This window comes from Ursus arctos, unplaced genomic scaffold (assembly GCF_023065955.2).
Source record: "Ursus arctos isolate Adak ecotype North America unplaced genomic scaffold, UrsArc2.0 scaffold_3, whole genome shotgun sequence".
Classification (NCBI taxonomy): domain Eukaryota; kingdom Metazoa; phylum Chordata; class Mammalia; order Carnivora; family Ursidae; genus Ursus; species Ursus arctos.
Window position 1 is genome coordinate 49,659,402 of NW_026622985.1, and position 27,380 is coordinate 49,686,781.

The following is a 27,380-nucleotide window of genomic DNA, read 5'->3' on the forward strand; positions in this document are numbered from 1 at the left end:
ATGCAATTTTGAATCAGAAGACTTAGACCATGAAGGTAGTTTCATTTCCTGATGCAAAATAAAATACCCAGGCTCTGAGACTACTGGGGTTTCTTCTCCTAGGTCCCAGGTAGTTTGGAAGTCTGATTACTAGATAAATGAGGAGTTAATAAGTATAGTGTCTTTCATTTGAAATAAATTGAATGTGTTGTTTTCTTTGTTTTAAGGAATAGTCTCTTAAAAAGTGCATCAGTGTTTCTGTAAAAATTATTTTAATTACTTTTTCTGATTAAATGCTTAATATTTTCATTGTACATAGTGTAAAAAGATAAAATGCACAAAGAAAATTAAATCACTTATAATCCTGTCACCAATAGATAATAAACATTAGTTTTGGTTTATATTATTACAACTTTTTTACATGTATGAGTGGGCATATATAATTTTAATATAATTGGAATTATACTGTTCATATGATTTTAACAGCTTTATTGAGGCATAATTTGCTTATCATAAAGCTCAGCAGTTTCAACTGTACAATTCAATGATTTTTAGTAAACTGACAGAGTTGTACAACCATCACCACAATCCATTTTTAGCCCACTTCCATTACTCTACAGAGATCCCTCCTTTGTAGTCAGTCCCGATTCCCACACTCAGCCCCCAGGCAACCACTTATCTGTTTTCTGTCACTAAAAGATTTCCATCACCTGGACTTTGCATGTGTATGGAAACATATAATACGTAGGGTATCTGGCATCTTTGATTTATTAGCATAATGTTTTTGAGTTTCATCGATGTTGTAACATGTGTCAGTAGTTTATTGCTTTTTATTGCTTAGTAGTAATCCATTGCAGGGGTACACCTGCAGTGTTTCTCTGTTCACTAGTTGATGGATATTTGGATTGTTTCTGGGTTTTGGCTACTTAAAAATAATGCTTCTATGAACGTCAATATGGAAGTCTTTGTGTATACATACGTTTTTAATCTCTTGGGTAGATACCTAGGAGTGGAATTGCTGGGTCATATGGTAAGTTATGTTTGTCTTTTTAAGAAACTGCCAAACTGCTTTTCCAAAGTGGCTACACCATTTTACTTTTTCACCAACAAATCTCACCAATTTCTCCATATCCTTGTCAACATTTATTTATTGTCTGTCTTTTTTATTATAATCATGGTAGTAGGTGTGGAGTGGTATCATATTGTGGCTTTAACTTGCATTTCTCCAGTGACTAATATTGAGCACTTTTTTCATTACTTTTTAGGAGTTCATATATTTTCTTTGGTTAAATATTTATTCAAATATTTCGCCTACTTTTTAATTGTGTCATTTGTCTTATTACAGAATTATGAGAATTCTATTTTATAAATTCTAGATACAAGTTCTTTGCCATATGTGTGATTGGCAAATACTTTCTTCTAGTCTGTAGCTAGTCTTTTCATTTTATTAAAGGTTTCTTTTGAAGCACAAAAGTTTTGAGTTTTGATGATGATGTACAATTTATCAAGTTTTTCTTTTATGGATTGTGCCGTTGGATGTAAGAATTCTTTGCCTAAACCAAGATCATAAAGATTTTCTCCTACATTTTCTTCTAGGACTTTGAACATTTTAGCTCTTACACTTAGGTCTATAATCCATTTTGAGTTTATTTTTGTGATTGTTATGAGGCAAGGTTTTAACTTTTTTGCATATGGCTATATCCATTTGTCCTGGTACTATTCCTTGAAAAAATTAACTATTCTCCTTTCTCCTTTGCCTTTGCACCTTTGCTAAAAATCAGTTGTCCAAATATAAGGATTAGTTTCTCTTCTTTCAATTTTGTTGCATTTATTGATATATCTATTCTTATGCTACTATCATACTGTCTTGATTAGTGTAGTTTTAGAAAATAAATAAATAAAATCAGGAATTGTAAGTCCTCCAAATTTGTTCTTCTTAAAAATTATTTTGGCTCTTCTGACTTCTGTTCATTTCTATGTACATTTTAGAATCATCTTGCCAATTTCTGCCAAAAAGTCTATTGGGATTTTTGATAGGGACTGTATTGAATCTATACATCAATTTGAGGATATTTTCATCTTAATGACATTGAGTCTTCCAACCCATAAACATGGATTACCTCTCCATTTATTTAGATCTTCTTTAATTTCTCCCAACAGTGTTTTATAGTTCAGTGTTCAAATCTTGCATTTCTTCTTTTGATTTGCTTTTATAACCCATTTTCCTCTTACAATATTGTAAACATTAGAAAACAGTCAACTCTTATTTGCAATAGTTTTATTTTATTAAAGTTGTCATGAATACTGAATAAGCAAATATTAAGCCATTGTTACTAGAGTAAATACAGGGTTAGGTTCCTGTGAGCCTCTGGTCACAACATTTTCATCATTCAACACATAATGTCATTTTGTATATATTTCCATTTAAAGACAACTTATTTAATATATATTGTTGATTCATTAACATTGAACTCATAGTCAATAGCACTATAACTCATGCCTGAATGACACCTATTTAATACATATATTTTCTCCATAGGTCACATCACAGCTTTCTTACACTTAGGAATACTGGACAGCACTTAAGCATGCTGCCTAAGAGTCATTTTAAACAGTGGAATCATCTAAAATTAGACAAAAACACAAAAATCAGAAAAAGGTGGCACTACACATACCACAAAAATGACACTTGTTTATAATGAGAGAGCTGAAACAAGAAGACAGTGTTGCCTTGTTCAACCTCAGCTGGGAACATCTTTGTTGGGCAACTCAGATTTTTTACACTCTGTGCATGTCCATGAGTAACAATGAAAACATCTGAGTATTGATTTGGGGGTTAAAAATAAACTTTAGTGAGCAAGCAGATTTGCCAACAGAATCTGGGAATAATGGGGAGCAATTGTATGTTCCTCTGTATTTTCCTTGATACTTCACTTTCATGGCTTTCTACCTACCGTGTTGGCCAGTCCTCAGCTTGCTTTGCAAGTTCTTTCTCTTCATCCCAAACTCTAACGTGTCTACCTGAGCTCATTCCTTGGTCCTCTATCTTTTTTATCTACACTTAATTTTCTCTCTCTGTGGGTAGTCTCAGCCAGTCCTTTAATTACCACCTATAAGCTGATGACTTTCAAATTTACATCTCTAGCCTAGACCCTGCTCCAACCATTTCAGACTCTCATTTTCAGCTTCTTACTTGATCCCCACTTTGATATTTAATAGGCATCTTGGTCTTAATGTATTTAATCAAAACAGTTGATTATCTCCTACAAATCTATTCCATTCCCATTTGCCCACAGCTGTACATGGCACACCATTCACCCAGTTGCTCAAATCAAAATCTAAGGAGTTATCCTTAATTTCTCCCCTTCCTGCATTCCTCACAGTCAATACATTGGCAATTTCAGTTTGCTGTATTTCCAAAATATAACTAGAATCTGTCCATTTCTTTGTACGTCAACTGCCACCATCTTCATCCAAGTTCCTATCCTCACACTGGCTTTTGCAAGAGCCTCCTAACTAAACTGCCTGCTTCCATTGGTTTCACTTCCATTCATTCTCCATAGAAGAGCCAGAGTGATCTTTTTAAAAGTTGAACTGATAAGGTCATCCCATACTTAGATTTTCCGATGGTCTACATTTTTTTCTTAAAATAAAGTCTGTGCAATGCACCATGGCTGCCCTACAATATTAGCTAAATTCTCTGACTTAATCATTTCATACCACTTTGGAGTTCTTTTGTTCCTGGAACATGCTAAGCCTTTTCCTGCCTCAGACCTTATTATTTTTCTGTCTCCCTAGAATACACTTTTCTTGCTCTTTTTATGGCTGGCTCCATTTTACCTTTTGGAACTTTCCTCAAGAAAGTTTTTCTTAACCACTCTATCTGCACTAACTCTCCCAACCCACATTTACTCACTGTTAATTCTGTGACTTATCACCCTGTTTACTTCCCTCATAGAACAACCTGCAATTCTCCTTCTGTGTGTATTGTCTGTCTCCTCCCATCAGAATGCAAACTCTTCATGAATAGGGAGGGCCTTATTATCTTGCTCATGACTATATCTCTAAAACCTCACACATAGTGGGTACCCAGCATACGTTTTTTAAATGATTCCATTTATCTGGTCTCCTGTTAGATTATTTTCAGCTTTTCTTTTTTATTGTTAACTACCATGACCATCCAGCTAGATTAATCTTTTTACATATTTCCTTAAGGCAAATTACTTAAGTTGAATTTTGTATTTAATAATATATATTTTTTAAAGTATTTTGTACAGTGCTTTTGACTACTATCATTTCTTCATCCACCTGTTCCATGTACAGCTATCTTAATTACTTCAATGTAACTTTTCAAACGAAAGTATTAAAAATTATTGAAAGAATATATAAATAGCAAATGTTTTAAGATAGTAGTTTCTACTAGTAATGTAAAAGAGACATACTCTAGACTAGGGAAACCTAGATTTTTGTGTTCAATGTACTTTATTTCTCATGGAGGTTTATTTTTAGTTATTTTATATGTTCTAGCACAAATTCTCTCAATCAAATATTATGATAAATTTCTTTTTTTTTTATAACAAAGGGGAAAACTGCACTTGAGTCTCACTAACATTTCCGATAATCTTTTTTCAGGTTGACTCTGTCTTATATTGGAATAGGAGTTACTGCCTTGGTTTTTGGCTACATGCAGATTTCCTTTTGGGTTATGACAGCAGCACGACAGACCAAAAGAATTCGAAAACAGTTTTTCCATTCAGTTTTGGCACAGGACATCAGATGGTTTGATGGTTGTGACATTGGTGAACTTAACACTCGCATGACTGAGTAAGAGGATGGATGTGTAGTATATTGACTTTGTTTTCCATATATGTTATGTCAGTGACTTAACTGCATTTATTTACTTGTTTCAGTGACATCAACAAAATCAGCGATGGTATTGGAGAGAAGATTGCTCTGTTGTTTCAAAACATATCTACTTTTTCTATTGGCCTGACAATTGGTTTGGTCAAGGGTTGGAAACTCACCCTGGTGACTCTCTCCATATCACCTCTTATAATTGCTTCAGCAGCCATGTTTTCTCGGGTAAGCTAGATGACTAACGCAGTGTTGACTGGAAACAGGAATGTGAAGTAGGTTTTTTACTAAGTTTGTCAAAAAAAGCATTTCTATTCATTTCCTATATCTAAAAATGGAAAGGGATATTAAACATCACCAACACTTTTGATTTTGTTCACTATTAATCACTTTTTTGTCTTCAAGTTATTTGGCCACAATGAAGTTAATTTTAATATCTTACTAACATTAAAAAAACTCCTCTTCATTTAGTAGCTTAGTGCAACTTCAAATGATAGCATGGATAGAGAATTATGGGAAAGCCTTATGTGTTCTAAATTTCCAGAAAAATTTGTGCAATTCATTTCACTAGAACACAATAAGAAAATCCTAAAACTGTAAACACTTCCATGTCAGCCATTTCAAGTTTATATTTTTTATAAGGCTCTTGAATTACATTGCAAATGTCTGCTAATGTCTACTTTTATGTACTTTAGAAATCTGTTTCAATTTTTTAAACAGATATGTATTTTCATTTTAAATTATATTTCTAGCACTATTGTGAGTATAGCACAAGATATTAATCTATTTATAACCTGGATTTGAAACTAATGTTCTTTGTTAAGCCCAAAAACAACCAGTATATCCCTAATATCTCTCTCCAAATCAAGTCTGGCAATTCTACCAATGTATATATCCATCTCCTAGATTGGAGGCTCAGTGCATTCTTAGGGATGGATGAGGTTTTTAATTTTGCAAAGCTAATTGTTCTTTATGGAAATCAAATCCATAAAATTCACTGAGTTTATTTGCTAACATTATACAAGTTTAACCAAAAAAGAATTTGCAGCAATAAAAATATTCTATGGCTGAATAATTTTTTAACAGGCTTCAATGTTTAGACAAGAAATCTTTATTTAATGAGACTTCCTAGTATTGACCTTATAACCCTTGTAAAAATCTTCATCCCCAAGCATATGTGAAATGAGAACCCCCTCAATAGGAAGATTACTCTCTATATTGCTGAGATCAGAGCTTAAACTTAACTGCCCAGAAAAGTAAAGTGGATAAGAAGTTTAAAAGGAACAACAGTGGGAAATCTAAGCTCAGCTATTTTATTAACTGGTTGTAAAGAAGAAGCAAACAAAGGTCAAAGTTATCCAAATAACTAAAGAAGCCATGGTGGGTGGTTTCTAGCTTACTTTGATTCATTTATTAAACATTTGCTATTTACAAGCCTTTTTGCTAGGTGCAGCTTCCTCTCCAGTGATATATACATGAATTCAGAAAATAATTAGTATTACTCAGTTTATGCCACCTTCTGACTTTAACAACTGTCCAAGTGTGTCTTATGTAAAATCATCTCCAATTATGTAGAATGTGTTTTGAAAATGAAATTTATTATGTGAGTAGGCAATAAAGACTCACAGCTCAGAGGACAGTTTTCTTCCTTTTCCATTTCACTGACCCATTGTGCTAAACTAAATGAAATCTTTTACTATTAAAGGAGTAGGAAGTCAGATGTATAATAGAGAAAAAGGCACATTCTGATTTTAAAATTTTGAAAAATCAGGTAAACCTGCCTAATATCAACAAGCATATTATCCTTCCTCTCTGTCTCTTAAATCTCACCTCTTACTGTTAGAGATATAGCATTTACTAGGTAGCCTGTATTATGCAGTAATAGCTTCAGGGGTCACACTCCGGACATATGCAGGATCATCTTCCTCTTCCTGCTTCTGTGACCCATGGCCTCTGGAAGACTTGCTTTTTTACATAATAACAAATCAAGTCAAATTAGGCTTACCAGTTGCACCCAAAAAGGATTGTGTCCCTAATACCCATCTCCAAATCAAGTCTTTCCCAATTTTATTAATGTAAGTACCCATGTTCTAAGGTTTTAAAACTATGGGGAGGGAACAGTGAAATTCTACTTGTAGAAGGCAAAATAGAGATTTAGATTGAAGATTACATCACTCAGCTCTTTCACTACTGTGAAACTTTAAAAAGTCAGTTAATATCTCTGGCCATTGCTTTCCTCATTTGCAAACTGAGAAAGTTAGATCAAATGATCTTAAGCAGCTTTTCAATAATAAAATTCTGCTGTTCTAGATTCTACCTGAATTATATTCTTTGCAAGTTGTTACTGCCTCACGGTCATTTTTTTGGTTAACTGTGGTCATGGTTTGTTACAGATAATCATCTCATTGACCACTAAGGAATTAAATGCCTATTCCAAAGCTGGGGCTGTGGCAGAAGAAGTCTTGTCATCAATCCGAACAGTTGTAGCCTTTGGGGCCCAGGAAAAAGAAATTCAAAGGTCTGTTCCTTTAATTACGACAATATTTGCTTGGTTTTATTTTTCCCAAAGTCTGTTACATTGCATTTTGTCTTTTTAAGGTATACACAGAATCTAAAATATGCAAAGGATATTGGCATAAGAAAGGCTATAGCTTCAAAACTCTCTCTTGGTGCAGTGTACTTTTTTTTGAATGGAACCCATGGACTTGGTTTTTGGTATGGAACCTCCTTGATTCTTAGTGGAGAACCTGGTTATACCATCGGAACTGTTCTTGCTGTAAGTCTTGTTTGAGAGCAAAGGTAACTGGCTTATACAGTCTTTTCTTATCTAGAGTTTAGTAAAAATTTGTCTTTGAATGACCATGAATATCCAAAAATGAATGGTTTTAACAAATACTTGTTTCCATCAAATGATTTGTATATACCTTTAAATTATAGTAATGAATTGGCAGGATTTATTCATCCAGTGTATCTTTAAAACCACCATGCTTTTAGAAGAATCATAAATGAATTCTCCACTGGGATGTAGAGTTTTCTTAATCCAGCAGTCAAAAAGACCAGTCTCTAGTAAGACTTTTTCCTTTCAAACTTGCTGAGGTAAGATGGCACTCTATATTCACCTTGTTGAATGTCTTCCCTCTGGAAATATTCTGTAGATTAAACTTCCCTGCCCTTCCTCTGTCCTTTCAGCATATAGTAATGTTAAAGACAGACTATCTACAGCTCTGTCCAACATCACAATTTAGAGATTTTCTTAAAACTCTTAGTTTTGCATTAAATTTTAATTTATTCAGTTATCCTCCCAAGTTTCAACAATAAACAGTTCAGTTCAGGATTAAAAACAATTTGTCTTGCTGAACTGAACTGACCTGGTCTATATATTCAGTTCTCATTTGGCCTTCCCATTCTACGTAGATTTCTTTTCTGTCAGCTAAAGTTATCTTTTGGATTTGATACTTTCATCATTAAAACTTTTATGGAAATGAAACTTGAGCATGAGGAATTTGGGGCACATCCTTACTTCTCAATTTATGTGTGACTTTGGAAAAATGACTTGCTAAACCTTAGCTTCCTCACTTGTAAGATAGGGAAAATGCACCTGGCTTATGGGGTTCTTTCCTTATTTCACTTTTTGCAAACATGTATCTGTCTGAAAATGAAAGATGTCCAATAATACAAGAATTCAGAGAAGTTTGGACAGAAATAATACAATGTTTCTAAACTAGTGACAATCTGTGACATCCTTCTCTGTAAAGTTTAAGGGATTGACCAGCAAGGAAGAAGTGCAACTCACCTCCCCCTCAACCAGTAAGCACTGTTCAGTAAGCAGATATTCCCAGCAGGTAATAAGAAGTTTATGGAACAATCAAAAGTTGTTCCACATTAAAAAAGCTATCATACTTGAATTAATTTGTATTTCCTTTATGTTTAGACAGCAGCTTCCATTCCTTCCCGCCTAATTTCTCTAATATCTCTCTGATGTCAACCAAGTATACACTTCATTCTATTGTCTCTCTTACATAATTGAGGAGGGTAAATATTATTTTCTTTTTCCTATAGGTTTTTTTTAGTGTAATCTATAGTAGTTACTGCATTGGAACTGCAGCCCCTAACTTTGAAACCTTCACTATAGCCAGAGGAGCTGCCTTTAATATTTTCCAGGTTATTGATAAGGTAAGACTTCAAACTGCTTTGAAAGATAACTACCATTACTGTGAGAAAGAAACCAAAAAATTGATGCACTTATTTCACTAAAACAGAAAGGTGGGCAAAATCCATGTTGGGCAATTGGCTATGGAAAGAGATTTTTTAACTCTTCTACAGGGACATTGTGTTTTATTGAAACCTTCATGTCTAACTCAATATACTTCTGAAACAGCAAAGAAAACATTGTAAAAGAAAACCGTCTTTAAACTATTTTTAGGATGTAGTGTCAACTTAGTGCATTGAAGATTTGTAACATTCTCTTTGTTTTTCCAAGAAACCTGCAATAGATAACTTCTCAACAACAGGATATAAACCAGAATGCATAAAAGGAACTGTGGAATTTAAAAATGTTTCTTTCAGTTATCCATCAAGACCATCTGTCAAGGTAGCTTAATTTAATTATAGAATTGTGATATTTTCTGATATTATCTTATGCTGGCTAAGATCTCTTCTTAAGAGATTATTTAGGATCCTTTTGACCAAGATTTTGCTACTTTTCTTTGAGACTTCAGGAGAGAAAGAGAAAGAAAGAAAGAAAGAAAGAAAGAAAGAAAGAAAGAAAGAAAGAAAGAAAGAGAGAAAGAAAGAGAGAAAGAAAGAGAGAAAGGAAAAGAGAAAGAAAGAAAGAAAGAAAGAAAGAAAGAAAGAAAGAAAGAAAGAAAGAAAGGAAAAGAGGAAGAAAGAAAGAAAGAAAGAAAGAAAGAAAGAAAGAAAGAAAGAAAGAAAGAAGTGGAGGGAGGGAAGAAGGAAGGAAGGAAGGAAGGAAGGAAGGAAGGAAGGAAGGAAGGAAGGAAGGAAGGAAAGAAGGAAGGAAGGAAGGAAGAGGAAAGAAAGAAAGAGAGAGAAAGAAAAGAAAAAGAGAAAGAAAGAAAGAAAGAAAGAAAGAAAGAAAGAAAGAAAGAAAGAAAAAGAAAGAAAGAAAGAAAGAAAGAAAGAAAGAAAGAAAGAGAAAGGAAGAAAGGAAGGAGGGAGGGAAAGAGAAAGCGGGAAGGGAAGGAGAGTAGGAGGGAAGAAAAGATAGATCAGTAATGGACCAAAAACTCTTGAAGGGCTAGTTAACATTTTGCAGCATCTTTTCTACATTCAACTGACTAAAACATTTTCAACTCCCTAAAATTCCTTTACTCTGCATTTGGGAGCACATCAAAATGTCTTGGATTCATGGCATCACCTATTGGTGGTCCCTGGATATTATCCCATTCAACAGTGATATCTCATTTTAACCTTCTAGTCTCTAACCTGGAGGAATTATGCACATGTTGTGCCTTTCCCTCCTCGCTTTCCTAAGAGCTTTACTGCACCAGCATTTGTGTCTCAGGTACTTTCTTCCTCACTTTTAGATACATATACACACTCGTGTGTGCGCAGGCACATATGCAGCACGGAGTTTTTCCACCCTCCATCATTTAGTCTTTTTTTTTTAACTTTAATGTTTTTTAATTATATTATGTTAGTCACCATACAGTACATCCCTGGTTGCTGATGTAAAGTTCGATGTTTCATTAGTTGCGTATAACACCCAGTGCACCATGGAATACGTGCCCTCCCTACTACCCATCACCAGCCTATCCCATTCCCCCACCCCCCTCCCCTCTGAGGCCCTCAGTTTCTTTCTCAGAGTCCATAGTCTCTCATGCTTCATAATCCCCCTTTCTTCATCCCTTTCTTCCCCTACCGATCATCCTAGTTCTTATGTTCCATAGATTAGAGAAATCATATGATAATTGTCTTTCTCTGCTTGACTTATTTCACTTAGCATTATCTCCTCCAGTGCCGTCCATATTGCAGCAAATGTTGAGAACTCGTTCTTTCTGATAGCTGAGTAATATTCCATTGTATATATGGAACACAACTTCTTAATCCAGTCATCTGTTGAAAGGCATCTCGGTTCCTTCCACGATTTAGCTATTGTGGACAATGCTGCTATGAACATTGGGGTGCATATGGCCCTTCTCTTCATTACGTCTGTATCTTCGGGGTAAATACCCAGTAGTGCAATGGCTGGGTCATAGGGTAGCTCAATTTTTAACTTTTTAAGGGACCTCCACACTGTTTTCCAAAGTGGCTGTACCAACTTGCATTCCCACCAACAATGTAGGAGGGATCCCCTTTCTCCACATTCTCTCCAGCAATTGTTGTTTCTTGCCTTGTCAATTTTTGCCATTCTAACTGGCGTAAGTATCTTAGTGTGGATTTGATTTGAATTTCCCTAATGGCTAATGATTTTGAACATTTTTTCATGTGTCTATTAGCCATTTGTATGTCATCATTGGAAAAGTGTCTGTTCATATCTTCTGCCCATTTTATGATTTGTTTATTTGTTTCTCGCGTATTGAGTTTGAGAAGTTCTTTGTAGATCTTGGATACCAGGCTTTTCTCTGTAGCATCATTTGCAAATATATTCTCCCGTTCCGTGGGCTGCCTCTTAGTTTTTTTGACTGTTTCCTTGGCTGTGCAGAATCTTGATGAAGTCCCACAAGTTCATTTTATCTTTTGTTTCTCTTGCCTTTGGAGATATGTCATGAAAAAGGTTGCTTTGGCCGATGTCGTAGAGGTTGCTGCCTATGATCTCCTCCAGGATTTTGATGGATTCCTGTCTCATATCGAGGTCTTTCATCCATTTGGAGTTTATCTTTGGGTATGGTGGGAGAGAGTGGTCAAGTTTCATTCTTTTGCATGTAGCTGTCCAATTTTCCCAGCACCATTTATTGAAGAGACTGTCTTTTTTTCCACTGGATGTTTTTTCCTGCTTTATCAAATATTAGTTGCCCAAAGAGCCGAGGGTCCATTTCTGGGCTCTCTATTCTGTTCCATTGGTCTATGTGTCTGTTTTTGTGCCAGTACCATGCTGTCTTTGTGATCACAGCTTTGTGGTACAGCTCGAAATCCGGCATTGTGATGCACCCAGCTTTGTTTTTCCTTTTCAACAATTCCTTGGCGATTCGGGGCCTTTTCTGGTTCCATACAAATTTAAGGACTATTTGTTCCAGTTCTTTGAAATATGTCATCGGTATTTTGATCGGGATAGCATTGAAAGTGTAGATTGCTCTGGGTAGCATAGACATTTTAACTGTGTTTATTCTTCTGATCCATGAGCATGGAATAGTTTTCCATCTTTTTGTGTTTTCTTTTAATGTCTTTCATGAGTGATCTGTAGTTTCTAGAATATAGATCCTTTACGTCTCTGGTTAAGTTAATTCCGAGATAACATATGATTTTTGGTGCTATTGTAAATGGAATGGATTCCCTAATTTCTCTTTCTTCAGTCTCATTGTTCGTGTATAGAAATGCAACTGATTTCTGAGAATTGATTTTGTATCCCGCCACATTACTGAATTGCTCTATAACTTCTAATAGTTTGGGAGTGGATTCTTTTGGGTTTTCCATATAGAGTATCATGTCATCTGCGAAGAGAGACAGTTTGACTTCTTCTTTGGGGATTTGGATACTTTTTATCCCTTTTTGTTGTCTGATTGCTGTTGCAAGGACTTCTAGTACTATGTTGAATAATAGTGGCGAGAGTGGGCATCCTCGTCGTGTTCCTAATCTTAAGGGAAAGGCTTCCAGCTTTGCCCCATTGAGAATGATATTTTCTGTAGGCTTTTCATAGATGGTTTTTATGAGATTGAGGAATGTACCCTCTATCCCTACACTCTGAAGGGTTTTAATCAGGAAAGGATGCTGTATTTTGTCAAATGCTTTTTCTGCATCTACTGAGAGAATCATATGATTTTTGAATTTTTCTTTCCGGATAAAATCTAAGACACTGATAGATTTGTGAATGTTGAACCACCCTTGCATCCAAGGGATGAATCCCACTTGGTCATGATGGATAATCCTTTTAATGTACTGTTGGATTCTATTAGCCAGGATCTTGTTGAGGATTTTGGCCTCCATATTCATTAGGGAAATTGGTCTGTAATTCTCCTTTTTGATGGGGTCTTTGCCTGGTTTGGGGATCAAGGTAATATTGGCCTCGTAGAATGAGTTTGGTAGCTTCCCTTCTGTTTCTATTTTTTTGAAATAGCTTTAGGAGAATAGGTATTATTTCTTCTTTTAATGTTTGTTAGCATTCCCCAGGAAAACCGTCTGGGTCTGGAGTTTTGTTTTTTGGAAGGTTGTTTATCACTGACTCAATCTCTTCATAATTGATTGGCCTGTTTAAAAAATCAATTTCTTCCTGTTTCAGTCTTGGTAGTTTATAGGTTTCCAGGAAGGCCTCCATCTCTTCCAGATTGCTTAATTTATTGGCATAAAGCCGTTGATAAAAGTTTCTAATAATCCTTCTAATTTCATTGGTGTTGCTTGTGACCTCTCCTTTTTCATTCATAATTTTATTAATTTGGGTCCTTTCTCTATTCTTTTGGATAAGTCTTGCCAGTGGTCTGTCAATTTTATTAATTCTCTCAAAGAACCAGCTTCTAGTTCTGTTGATCTGCTCTACTGTACTCCTGGTTTCTAATTCATTGATTTCAGCTCTAATCTTGGTCAACTGCTTCCTCGTGCGTGGATTAGGCCTGTCCCTCTGTTGCTGTTCCAGCTTCTTGAGGTGAGAATATAAAAACTGCATTTTAGATTTTTCTACTTTTTTGAGTAAGGCTTCAATGGCTATGTATTTCCCCCTTAGGACTGCCTTTGCAGTAGCCCATAGGTTTTGGACCGTTGTGTTTTCATTCTCATTGGTCTCCATAAATTGTTTAAATTGATTTTTGATTTCCTGGTTTATCGAATCATTCCTGAGCATGGTTCTTAGTCTCCAAGTGTTTGAGTTTCTTCCAAATTTTTCCTTGTGGTTGAGTTCCAATTTCAAAGCGTTGTGGTCTGAGAATATGCAGGGAATAATTTCAGTCTTTTGGTATTGTTTGAAACCTGCTTTGTGACCCAGAACATGGTCTATTCTTGAGAATGTTCCATGGGCATTAGAATAGAATGAGTATTCTTTGGTTCTGGGGTGTAGTGTTCTATATATATCTATGAGGTCCAACTCATCGAGTATGGCATTCAAAGCCCTTGTTTCTTTGTCGATTTTCTGCATGGGTGCTCTGTCTATTTCTGGTAGTGGAGTGTTGAGGTCCCCTCCTATTAACGTATTTTTATCTATATGTCTCTTTATTCTGGTTAAGAGTTGGTTTGTGTATCTTGCTGCTCCCCTGTTGGGGGCATATGTATTTATAATTGTCATATCCACTTGTTGGATACATCCTTTAAGAATAATATAGTGCCCTTCTGTGTCTCTAACTATAGTCTTTAGTTTAAAATCCAATCTGTCTGATATGAGAATTGCTACCCCAGCTTTCTTTTGAGGTCCATTGGCGTGAAAGATGGTATTCCATCCCTTTACTTTCAGTCTAAATGTATCTTTAGGTTCAAAATGAGTCTCTTGTAGACGGCAAATGGATGGGTCATGTCTTTTTATCCAATCTACAACCCTGTGGCATTTATGGGAGCATTTAGGCCATTTACATTGAGACTGATTATTGAGAGATATGATTTTAATGATGGCATGTTGCCAGTAAAGTCTTTGTTTCTATAGATTGTGACTTTCTGTTCTGTATCACTCTTGGGGCCTTTTTACTTTTATAGAACCACCCTTAATATCTCCTGTAGGGCTGGTTTCGTGGTTACGAAATTGGTCAATGACTGGCGATTCGGGAAGGTCTTTATTTCTCCATCAATTCTGAATGACAGCCTTGCTGGATAAAGGATCCTTGGCTGCATGTTTTTCTCTGAAAGAGCTTTAAAAATGCCCCCCCACCCTTTCTCTAATTCCAGGTCTGTGTAGACAGGTCTGACGTAATTCTGATGCCTTTGCCTTGGTACGTGAGAGATTTCTTTGCCCTGGCCACTTTCAATACTGTATCCTTGGATCTAATATTTGCGAAATGCACTATGACGTGACATGGCGTAGGTTTGTCATGGTTGAGCTTGGGAGGGGTCCTCTCTGCCTCTTGGACACGAATGTTTGTTTCCCTTGCTAGATTAGGGAAGTTTTCAGCTACAATTTGTTCAAATATCTCTTCTAGACCTCTGTTTTTCTCCACCCCCTCGGGGATGCCGATGATTCTGACATTGGAACGTTTCATTGAGTCAGTAATCTCCCGTAACCTACATTCTTGAGCGTGGATTTTTTTGAGTCCAGATTCTGTTTTAGCTTTCTCTTCTACTAACCCATCCTCCAATTCGCTGATATGTTCTTCTGCCTCATTCACCCTGGCCGTCAGAGCCTCTAGTTTTGACTGCATTTGGCTCATAGAATTTTTAATTTCTGCCAGATTCACTCTCATTTCTGCCCTTAGAGATTCTGTATCCTCATTAACATATTCGTTAATACTTTTTTCATGTCTACACATCATCTTGACCATTGTTACTCTGAATTCCATGTCTGATAATTTGGTTATATCCATATCCATTAGTTCTATGGCAGAGGCCACAGACTCATTGTCTTTTCTTTGCTGGGGGGATTTCTCCTTCTCGTCATTCTGATGAGGAGAGGTTGTGGGGTTGTCCAGAGCCCAAATTAGTGACCGGGCCCCAGGCTGTGCGCCCTTGTTTTATAGGGATCTTAGGGATGTGGGCTTCTTGATTTTTCAGCCTGCCTTCTGGGGGAGGGACCTGCCGTGCCGATACTCAGGCAACCCTGTTTGGGTAGAGTCTCCATGTCCTCTGCGAGGGGGGATGGGGATGGGCACACTGTGAGCCAGTATTTCCAGGCTTTTGTTCTCTGGCGACTTTCCCTTGTGGCTTGCTGTGCCTCTTCTGAGAGTCAGAGCAGCAGTGGCCGAATCTCAGCCTCTGTCTCAGAACAGAGGGATCGCGGACCGTTCTCCACTGATGTTCTGGCCACTTTAACTCTGTTTCTGTTGGTGCTGCTCAACCCTGCAGCATCCTGGCATGTGCTCCCCACACCCGGCGTCCCAGCCCTCACTTCCAGGGCCAGCTCATCTCTGTCCTTTGTGTTTCTAACACCACCAGCCGCCAGCTGCCCCCGCGCGCTCCCGGAGCTCCCAATCTCAGTCTGGTTCCAGTGAGCACACCGGAGCTCCGGTTTTCAGTCTGGTGGCGCGCGTTCCCCGGCTCACGGTCTCAGTCTGCTGTCTCGCGGGTGCCGGTCCGCGAGTCCGCCCGCTCCCCTATGTAGGTGGCTACCGCTTCCCGGCGCCCGAATGCGGCACCTCCCTCCCCCTTCCGTTTATCTTCCGATATCTGTGCATGGTTTCACCGCTTCCTGCTTCGTACCTCAATACTCAGCGCTGGAGATGTTCATTTGTAGAGGTCCAGATGTATCTACCTGCGTCTCAGGCTGATTCTGTGGATGTTCAGGCTGGTCTGGTACCTATCCAGCTCAACTGAGGGGACCAGCTGAAAAAGGGGTCCCCTACTCCTCTGCCATCTTAACTACCATGGGTACCCATCATTTAGTTTTTGACAAGTTCTTGTGAAAATACTTATCTGTCTTTTCTTTTTCTTTTCATTTTGTGTATTTATCCAAAAAAGTAGTTGCAGCTAAAAATTGCAAAGAGTAATTACTAATAAAACACCTATTTCATAGAAAAAGGAGACCGTGGGGTATCTGGGTGACTCAGTCCTTTAGTGTCTGACTCTTGGTTTTGGCTCAGGTTATGATCTCAGGAGTCTGAGATTGAGCCCCGTGTTGGGCTCCGTGCTCAGCATGCAGTCTGCTTGTCCCTCTCCCTCTGCTCCTCTCCCTGCTAGCTGTCTCCCTCTCATAGATAAAACCTTTAAAAAAAAAAAAAAAAAAGAAAGAAAAAGAAAAAGGAGACTATGATTTTAATTAGAATTGATAAAAATTACTAATGCAATCAACCTTTAATACCGTTTAAAGTGCCCACATGCCCCCTACATAATTTGCATCTAGAAGAGATCTATCTACTCCTACTTCCTTATTTTTCTCTAACTTCTTGATCGAAATTCTCTTTTCAGAGCTCTTTATTTTTTTAAATTTTTGTTACTTAATGACCATTACTGGAATAGTGTTGTCTTCTACATTTTTCTTAACATAAGCACAGCATTTGCAACTTCATTTGGGTTGGTTCTTGAAGACTTAAGTACCAATTTGCCATTATATCGCATGGTAAAGTTCTCTCTGGGTTTTAAACAACTATTTTTAAGTGAACTTTTGAAATATGGCCCTTTTTTTTAAGCTAAAGAATGAATAATTTTAAACAAAGAAAAAGTCTACCACTTTAAGTAAACAAAACACAGATTCTTGGGATGCCTGGGTGGCTCGGTCGGTTAAGCACCTGCCTTCGGCTCAGGTCATGATCCCAGTGTTCTGGGATCAAGTTCCACTTTGGGCTCCTTGCTCAGTGGGGAACCTGCTTCTCCCTTTGCCCGCCGTTCCCCCCGCTTGTGCTCTCTATCTCCCTGACAAATAAATAAATAAAACCTTAAAAAAACAAAACAAAAACACAGATTCTTCCAAGGAAAGTACAGAAACCAACTCCAGAGTGGAATTGCAGATGGGAGAGGGCGTACTCCCACCAGGACTCCCCAGTTTCTCACCTCCTTTACAGAATTCTCTGCTTGGCTATTTGAAGGTTTTGTTTAGCTTATTTAAAGTGTCTGTTTCTTTACAAATGGGGAGATCAAAGTGAGAGAGTTCAAGTAGAGATTCCTAGGTTTTCTGGCTGAGTACATGCAAACGCAAGCAAAGATAGGTGAGGGTTTGATTGCTATTGTCGTTTTGGTAGGGAAATTATTTGTCAGGCTTCTTTCAAATCGCAAGTCTATAGGACACTAAAAGCTGGTAGCAACCCTCAGTTATTGATAAAACTTTTAAAGTTCTACCCAGAGTTGAAATGTCCCCATGAGATCTACTAAAAAAGGAGGGTTTCTAATGGTGGAATCCCGTTCATGGGAGCACCTAGGGAGTCTTGCTGGTTGCTTTACTTGCAATATATTTTGTGATAATGTTAAATATATTTTTTAAGAAAGAATTTCCTTAAATAACCCGTGGGAAGATTTCATTCAGTTGTTGCAAATTAGGGATGCCTGGGTGGCTCAGTCGTTAGGCCTCTGCCTTTGGCTCAGGTCATGATCCCGGCATTCTGGGATCGAGCCCCACATCAGGCTCCTACGCTGGGAGCCTGCTTCTTCCTCTCCCACTCCCCCTGCTTGTGTTCCCTCTCTCGCTGGCTGGCTGTCAAATAAATAAATAAAATCTTTAAAAAAAAATTGTTGCAAATTAGAAGATAAAAGCTTTCACTAACTTGGTAGTCCCTAAACTGATATAAATTGAAAATGGGATCAGTTTGCTATGGCTAGTTAATATTCTATGAGTTCTCTTAATCTAGATCTCCTTTTTATATAGAGAGATGTTACCATCTCCTTTTTATATAGAGAGATTTTTAAATAACATTTTCCAAAATTATGTAAGTTTTTATTATACATGTACCTGAAACAAAACAAGATCTAAATCTGTTTTTAAGTGTCACAGAAGAATTCATTTTCTTTTATAATTATACATTAAATTTCTGAAAATATGTGAATCATATTCTCACTTACCTACTTTTATAGAATTTTTCCCCTACATCCCAATAGATTTTGAAAAATCTGAATCTCAGAATTAAGTCTGGAGAGTCAGTAGCCTTGGTTGGCCCCAGCGGCAGTGGAAAGAGTACTACAGTCCAGCTTCTACAAAGGTTATATGATCCTGACGACGGCTTTGTAAGTGCACCTAGCAAAATCATTCGTAGTCCATATGATGAAATTTGGAAGTACCACCTATAATAGAAAGCTTACAGCTATATCAATTTTTAATTTTTAACAGTGGAGCTGAGAAAAGCCAATTCACTTTCTTTCCTGCATATTCATTCATTCACCAAATATTTTTTGAACACCTACTGTGTGCTAGGCACTGTTCTGGGTCCTGGGGAACATTGATGAGCAAAGCATAAAAACCTTTGCCATCATCAAATTTATACTATAATAAGTAGAGACCGACAAATAAAATAAGTAAACCATATAATATGTTAGAAGGTGATGAAAGCTGTGGAGAAAAATAACATAATTTGTAGTACCCAGAATTTACAAGATTATCAGTTTCTCAAAACATCCCAGAATAATATCTGTAGAAAATATAGTCTCTAATTTTTTCTATCATCCATAATGTTGCACTCGACTTTGTTACCCTTGAAATAGCATAGAGAATAAGACTATGATAGTCACAGAAGCATAATTCTTAATGCTTCTATTCAGATTTTCAGCTATTTAAAATCTCCTCTGCTAGAGCCTGGTTTCATTTAAATTTGACTTCCTAAGTCTTCATTTGGAGTATATTAGACTCATGTATTCATACTAATATTAAATAAATAAGTTATTGGATAAGCATTCCATACATAAAGCAGTTGTATAGAATACCCATGCCCAGAGAGAATACCAAAGTAGGTAAGAAAGATAAGCTCTGTGAGTTATAATTATCAAACCTTGGCTCTGCCATTGGCATATTTGGAGTAATGGGTAATGGCACTATCTATGAAGAAGACTGTGTTCATTTACTATTATTTATATAAATGAATAGAAGACATTTTTACCTTTTGCAGTGAAGTGGGGTGTTGAAGAGAAGAAAGGATATTTCCTAGAGTCACCTGACTGGCTGAATTAGAAGAGCATGTGAGCATGTGACTCTTGATCTCAGGGTTGTGAGTTTGAGCCCCACATGGGAAATAAAACTTAAAAAAAAAAGAAAAAGAAAGTGTATTTCCTAGAAAAATATGCAAAGGTCACATCAGTCTTAAAATAACAAAACTGAAGTTTGTTGCATGTGTTGACATTGTAACATTTGTGGCTCCTGTAGCATGTTATCTACATAGTAACTAATTTGTTTTTCTTAGAGTTAAGATATTCAGGTGGTTTAACAAGATTTTAAGCCAGGTTTTGACATTTTATTGGTTCCCGTCTATCAGAAAAAGTCTGCTGACAATATACATACTATAAATATTTTATCAAAATAAGTCTTTGATCCCTGAAACACCCTGCTTCTCAGCTTATGGTTTGAACTAGTAAAAAAGACTCTAAACCCAATGCAGTATAAGGCATCACAACATGATTCATTCCTTTGGTTTGGCAGATCACGGTGGATGGGAATGACATCAGAACTTTAAATGTGCACCATTATCGAGAACATATTGGAGTGGTTAGCCAAGAGCCTGTTTTGTTTGAGACCACCATTAATAACAATATTAAATATGGACGAGATGGAGTGACTGATGAAGAGGTTGAGAAAGCAGCAAAGGAAGCAAATGCTTATGATTTTATAATGGCATTTCCCAATGTAAGTACACTATGTAGCCTGTGGTCTTAGCTTAGAACTAAAGTAGTGCAGGGCACCTGGGTGGCTCAGTCAGTTAAGCATCTGCCTTTGGCTCAGGTCCTGATCCTTGAGTCCTGCATCAGTCTTCCTGCTCAGCAGGAAGTCTGCTTCTCCCTCTGACCCTCCGCCTCTTGTGCTTTCTCTCTCTTTCTCAAATAAATGAATAAAATCTTTAAAAAAAAAAGAACTAAAGCAGTGCAATATTCCAAAAATAAGATAACAAAACAATAACTTTTACAGAGTAGGGAGAGTGTGAATAAATTGTTGGATTGTCCTAGATGAAACGTCTATAAATGAGAAAGCATGGCAGCAACCAAAAGAAGAAATGCATCCTTGAAAGGTCAGTTTTTAAAAATCATATTTAGTTCTTATTCGTTCTCACTGCAACTGGAAAAGAAAAATAAATGAAGGATATATTAAAATATAACAAAGAAATATGAGATTAAATCAGCAGTCCAAGCTGAGAATTGCTGTGTCTGCAAAATGTTGATTTGTAAGGCCATCTTGTGGCTAAATGTGGGAATGTCACAGTGTTGAGATTGGTTCTATGATAAGGCAAAAGGAAAACTAGGATCATTTTTTAGAAGCACAAGAAGCCAAAATCGGACAAGAAATGTAAAATCATATTTGGAAAGAGATAGAATAAACTAAAACTCTTGATATTGGGATATATCAGATCCTAATGGATATTTAGAAGTGATGGCTATAAAACCATATTTACATTTCCCGAAGTATTCATTCATCAGTATCACCTGAAACTGTTGTGGGGAGCACCCTGTAAATTACAAAGGGATGAGATTTGAAATTAAAATACAGAATAAGGGGTGCCTGGGTGGTGCAGTCAGTTAAGCATCTGACTCTTGGTTTCAGCTCAGGTCATGATCTCAGGGTCCTGAGATCAAGCCCTGTGGTGGGCTCTGTGCTCAGCAGGGAGTCTGCTTGAGATACTCTCTCTCCCACTCCCTCTGCACCTCCCCACCACGTGCACATATCTCCCTCTCTCTGTCTCACTAAAATAAATAAATAAATCTTTAAAAAATAAAATACAGAATAAAATTCTATTATATCAAAAGGCAACAGTAACAAAAAAGTTTATTTCAGTGGATATATTTTTCGGTGGATATATATACTCCATGGGTCATAATAATTTTGTTCTTCCTTTTGTTTCTTTTAATAAAAACTTCCGTTATGTTAATAATTACCTTTTATCCCCATTATTTAGGTTCATAATTGGAATAGCAAACTCATTAAGGGCTTGAGGTCATACTTTGCCTTGTAGTTTTGGAAAACAGACTTTCTTTCTTTGACCTTTTGGCACTTTCGATGACTTCTTTTCCTCAAACACCAAGGCTCTTCAGTTTCCCACTTGGAATTAGGGAGTTTTCTGGAACCTCTTAAATCATACCCTGTAAGTTACTACTTGCTTTTAGTAAAAGGCCAGTATTTACACAAAGATGTCCCTTGCTGTAAATTTAATGTAACTCTTAAAGATATTGTTTCCAAGTATTGGACAAGAGGTAACACAAAACTTTGATCCCTGAGAGAAAGGAAACTCATGAGGAAAGTCCATGAATTTGCAGTATTCCGCATAGGAACAAATCTCCGACCCCATCTCTGTCAACTAGAATCAAGACAGAACATGGCACTCCACTAAACTGAAAGGCAGAGATAGAATTTCAGGGAGAAATTAAGCAACTGGAGAGAAAATGAAAGAGCTGTGGAGTTAAGGTACAGGGGTAGAAGTCCCTGCAGGCACCCCTTGGGAATCCATATCTGAGCATAAGACTTCCCAGGGATTACCAGGGAGCAGCTGCTACAAAGCTGAGTAGAACAGAGATACTACAAGTCAAGGAGTGTGATGGGGATGTAAAGCACAGCCCAGCCAGAGTGGAGAGAGAACATTAACACCTTTTTAATACCTCAAGCATATAGCTGAGACACCGAAAAAGGCCACACCTTAAGAGTAAAGTCCATACCTTAGAGTATGCTGACTCTAGACCTGCCCTAACAAATTCTAAAATCAAGCCATGGCAAGATCCCTAGAGGAGATAAAACTTATAGGTTGGGTCCTGCCAAATTTAGAGATTTTCTACATATTCACCCCAGCAATGCATAAAACCAGGATTACACAAGCTTGAAATGATCAGTCAGGATTGAATTGCTTACTAGAACAAAAATCAACTTTGTTTTCAAGAGAAAACAGAATTCAGAGTTTCTCCAACATAACATGTACAGAATTCAGCATATATTCTTCAACAATTAGATATACAAAGAAACAGGAAACTATGACCCGTAAGCAAGAAATCATAATCTAAATGTTTATGCTTCAAAATGCATGAAGTAGAAACTGCTAACACCTGAAAGGAGAAATAGACAAACCCACAGTTTTATTGAAGCCTTCGGTACTTGATAGAACAACTAGGCAGAAAATCAATAAGGCTATAGATGACCTGCACAATGTTATCAACCAACTAGATCTAACTGACATATATAGAACACTCCACCAATAATAACAGAATACATTCTTTTCAAGTACACATGGAACATTCACTGAGATAAACAATATTCTGGGCCATTTTTTAAAAAGAAACTTTGCAAGTTCAAAGAAAACATACAAAAAATGTTCTCAGATGATAACAGAATTAAAGTGTAGAAATCAGTAACAGAAATATATCTGGAAAATCCACAAACATCTGATGAGCTTGGGCGCGTTCAGGGTGGTATGGCCATAGACTGGAAAATCCACAAATATATGAAAATTAAATAACTCACTTCTAGATAATTTATGGCTAAATGAGGGCATTTCAAGGAAAATTAATGACTATTTTTAACTAAATGAAAATGAAACTGCTGTGTATCAGTACTTGTAGAATACAGTTAAAGAACTGCTTTAGGATAAAGTTACAGCATTAAATTCTTCTTTTAGAAAGAAAAAAGATCCAAAATTTGTAAATGAAGCTTCTAATTTGAGAAACTAGAGTAAGAAGAGCAAGTTGAACCCAAAGAAAGCAGAAGGGAAATAATCAAGATTCGAGCAAAAATCAGTGAAAGCAAAAACAGAAAAACATTAGAAACAATCATTAAAATCAAAAGCTGTTTGCTTGAGAAGATTAATGAAATCAGTAAAACGATAGCAAGGCTGATAAAGAATCAAAAAAGAGAAGAGAAATTACCAATATCAGGAATGAAAGATAGTAGTACATCACTAATGATCTCAAGGAGATTAAAATATTACAGGAAAAGTATGAGTAAAGCTATGACTATGAATTTGTCAACTTAGTTGAGGGTCAATTTATTGAGAGACACAAACTACCAAAACTCAGTCATAAAGAAGTAGATAATCTTAGTAAGACCTAGAGTTGACTAGATTTCTAAATAGTGGCAACAGTTACAAATGAAAATAAAATTACAAGTGGCATTCAAAGTAGCATCAAAATATATTAAAATAGAACAAATTTAATGTAAGGTGTAAATCTTCTATGGGAAAAATATGAAATGTTTCTGAGAGAAACTAAAGATCTAAATAAATAGAATGTAACTTATTCCATTGATTTAGAGATGCCGTATTTTTAAAGATATGTGTTCTCCCAAAAATCAAATACCAATCAAAATCCCAGTAGTCTTTTTGTGTGTGTGTGTCTAGAAATTGACCTGCTGCTTCCAGAATTTATTTGAAAATTTAAAGGACCAAAAATAGGCAAAACAATTACAGAAAAAAAACCAGCAAAGCTGAAAGACATACAATATCTAATTTTAAGACAGCAATTAAAGCAGAGGAAATGGCACAACAATGGACATGTAGATCAGTAGAATAGAATAGAGTCCAGAAATAGACCCACACATATCTAGTCAAATGATTTTTGGCAAGGCCAGTATTAATTCTTTGGGGGAAAGGAAAGTTTTTTCAACAAATGGTGCTGGAAAAATTGGATATTCATATGAGAAAAACAAATTAAATGTGGCCCTTACCTCACCCCATACACACATATTAATTTGCCATGGATTTTAGATCATATGTAAAAACTTAAACTATCAAGGGACGCCAGGGTGGCTCAGTCAGTTGAGCGTCCAACTCTTGATTTCAGCTCAGGTCATGATCTCAGGGTCATGTGATTGAGCCCCAAGTAAGTCTCCCCACTCAACAAGGAGTCTGCTTGAGATTCTTTCCCTCTGCCCCTCTTCCCACTTATGCTCACGCTGTCTCTCTCTAAAAATAAATTAAACTTAAAAAAAAAAAAAACTTAAAGTATCGAACTTCAAAAATAAAAACTTGGGTGAAAAACCTTTGTGACTTTGAAGTAGCCGAGGATTTCTTAGATAGAAAAGCATTTACTATTTAAAAAAATGATAAATTGAACTTTATTGAAATTAAAACCTTTTAAAATACACTATTTAGAAGGTAAAAAGACAAGACAGAATGAAAGAAAATATTCACAATACACAGATCTGACAAAGGACACGCACCCAGGAGATAGATAGATAGATGATAGATAGATAGATGATAGATAGATAGATAGATAGATAGATATAACTCTTATAACCCAATAATAAAACCAAAAGTAAAGTACAAACTTGAACAGATATTTCAGACACCCATAAATATACATATGAAAAATATTCGACATTATTAGTCAACAGGGAAATCCAAAGTTAAACCTCAGTTAGATAGCATTCCACACTTGCTAGAATGGCCAAAACGAAAAAGAATAACAATAATAACTTTTGATGACGATGTAAAACAATTAAATCTCTTATTCATTCTGAATAAAGTGAATTGGTACAGTTATTTTAGAAATAAATTTGGCACTTTATTATAATGTTAAACATACATTTAAGACTCAGCATTCTATTCCCACGTATTTTTCCAACAAAAGAAATAAAAATATGACCACAAGAATATTATGTACATGAATGTTTGTAGCAGCTTTATTCATACTATTGAAAAGTTGGAAATAATCCAGATGTTCATCAGCAGCTGAATAGATAAACAAATTGTAATCGATATATGATTGTTAGATGAAATTCAAGATTTTCAGTACATTTTGAATTTCAGATAAACAATGAATAATTGTAGCATAAGTATATCCTAAATATTGTATGTGATATACTTATGCTAAAGAAGTATTCACTGCTAACTGAAAATCAAAATTAACTGAGCTCCATGGTTTTTTGTTTTTATTTGTTTTTGTTGAATTTGGTAAGCCAAGGTAGATTCACATTGTTGAAGCACTACTCAAAAATAAATAGGAGGGAATTGCTGATGCACACAACGGGGATGAATCTCAAAAATATTATGTTAGCTAGGACAGAACAAAAAAGTACACACTGGAATTGTAGCAAGGCTGCAGGATACAAGGTTAATATACAAAAGTCAGTCATTTTCCTATATATCAGCAATGAACAAGTGGAATCTGACATTAAAAGCACAATACTATTTATATTAGCAACCAAAAAAATGAATTACTTAGGTTTAAATCTAACAATGTACAAGAACTATATAAAGAAGACTACAAGACTCTGATGAATGAAGTCAAAGAAGAATTTTTTAAATAGATATTCCATGTTTGTGGAGAGAAAGACTCAATATTGCCAGATGTCAGTTCTTCCCAACTTGATCTATAGATTCAATGCAATTCCAATCAAAATCCTAGCAAGTTATTTTGTGGATATCAACAAACCAATTCTAATGTCTATATGGATGGGTAAAAGACCCACAATAGACAACACAATATTGAAGAAGATCAAAGTTAAAGGACAATACTATCTAACTTTAAAACTTATTATAAAGCTACAGTAATCAAGACAGTGTGGTACTGGTGAAAGAATAGGCAAATAGATCAATGGAACAGAATACAGAGTTTAGAAACAGACTCACATAAATATAATCAGCTAGTCTATGACAAAAGCGCATAGGCAATACAACAGAGCACATACAATATGTATTATTGCTCATTTTAATGAACAAATGGAACAACTAGACATGCACATGTAAAAAAAATAAATCTAGACACAGAACTTATACCTTCACAAAAATTAAAATCAATCAGAGACCTAAATATGAAATACAAAATGATAAAACTCCTAGAGATAAAGTACAAGAAAACCAAGATGCTTTGGGTATGGCAAGATTTTTTAGATACAACATCAAAGGCACAAACCATGAAAGAAGTCTTTGATAAGCTGAGCTTCATTAAAATTAAAACTTCTGCTCTGCAGAAGACAATGTGAAAAGCATGAGAAGATAAGCCACAGACTGGGTGAAAACATTTGCAAAACACAAATCCAATAAAAGACTATTATCCAAAAATATATAAACAGATCTTAAAATTCAACAATAAGAAAACACCCTGATTTAAAAAATAGGCAAAAGATCTTCAAAGACACTTCACCAAAGGAGATATGCTGATGGCAAATAAGTGTGTGAAAAGATGTTCCACATCATATGTCATCAGGGAAATGCAAAATAAAACAATGAGATACTACTACATGCCTTTTAGAATAGCCAAAATCCAAAACACTTGACAATACCATATGCTGACCAGGATGTGGAGCAACAAGAACTCCCATTCATTGCTGCTGGGAATACAAATTGGTAAGAACATTTGGGAAGACAGTTTTTTTGGTTTCTTTTAAAACTAAACATTCTTATATTATCTAGTAATCATGCTCCTTGGTATTCACCCAAAGGAGTTGAAAACTTAGGTTCACACAAAAACCTACACACAGATGTTTATAGCAGCTTTATTTGTATCACCAAAGCTTGGAAGCAACCAAGATGTCTTTCAGTAGGTGAATGGATAAATAAACAGTGGTATGTCCAGACAATGGGATGTTATTCAGTGCTAAAAAGAATGATCAATCAAGCCATGAAAACATGGAAAAATCCTAAATGCATATTACTAAGTGGAAGAAACCAGTTGGAAAAAGCTACATACTGTATGATTTCAACTATATGACATTCTTGAAAAGGCAAAACTATGGAAACAGTAAAAAAGATGAGTGGTTGTCA

At 36.1% G+C, this 27,380-nt stretch overlaps 1 protein-coding gene across 1 annotated transcript in view; it reads left to right on the plus strand.

Moving 5' to 3' along the window:
* The window catches only part of ABCB5 (ATP binding cassette subfamily B member 5), a 116,904-nt gene that overhangs the window by 13,334 nt on the left and 76,190 nt on the right, over positions 1-27,380 (plus strand). Inside the window, exons 5-12 of the mRNA XM_026507252.1 lie at positions 4,612-4,803; positions 4,890-5,061; positions 7,227-7,351; positions 7,432-7,609; positions 8,893-9,006; positions 9,314-9,424; positions 18,601-18,726; positions 20,129-20,332. Coding sequence (XP_026363037.1) covers positions 4,612-4,803; positions 4,890-5,061; positions 7,227-7,351; positions 7,432-7,609; positions 8,893-9,006; positions 9,314-9,424; positions 18,601-18,726; positions 20,129-20,332 — 1,222 coding nt within the window. The remainder of the gene's footprint in view (positions 1-4,611; positions 4,804-4,889; positions 5,062-7,226; positions 7,352-7,431; positions 7,610-8,892; positions 9,007-9,313; positions 9,425-18,600; positions 18,727-20,128; positions 20,333-27,380) is intronic.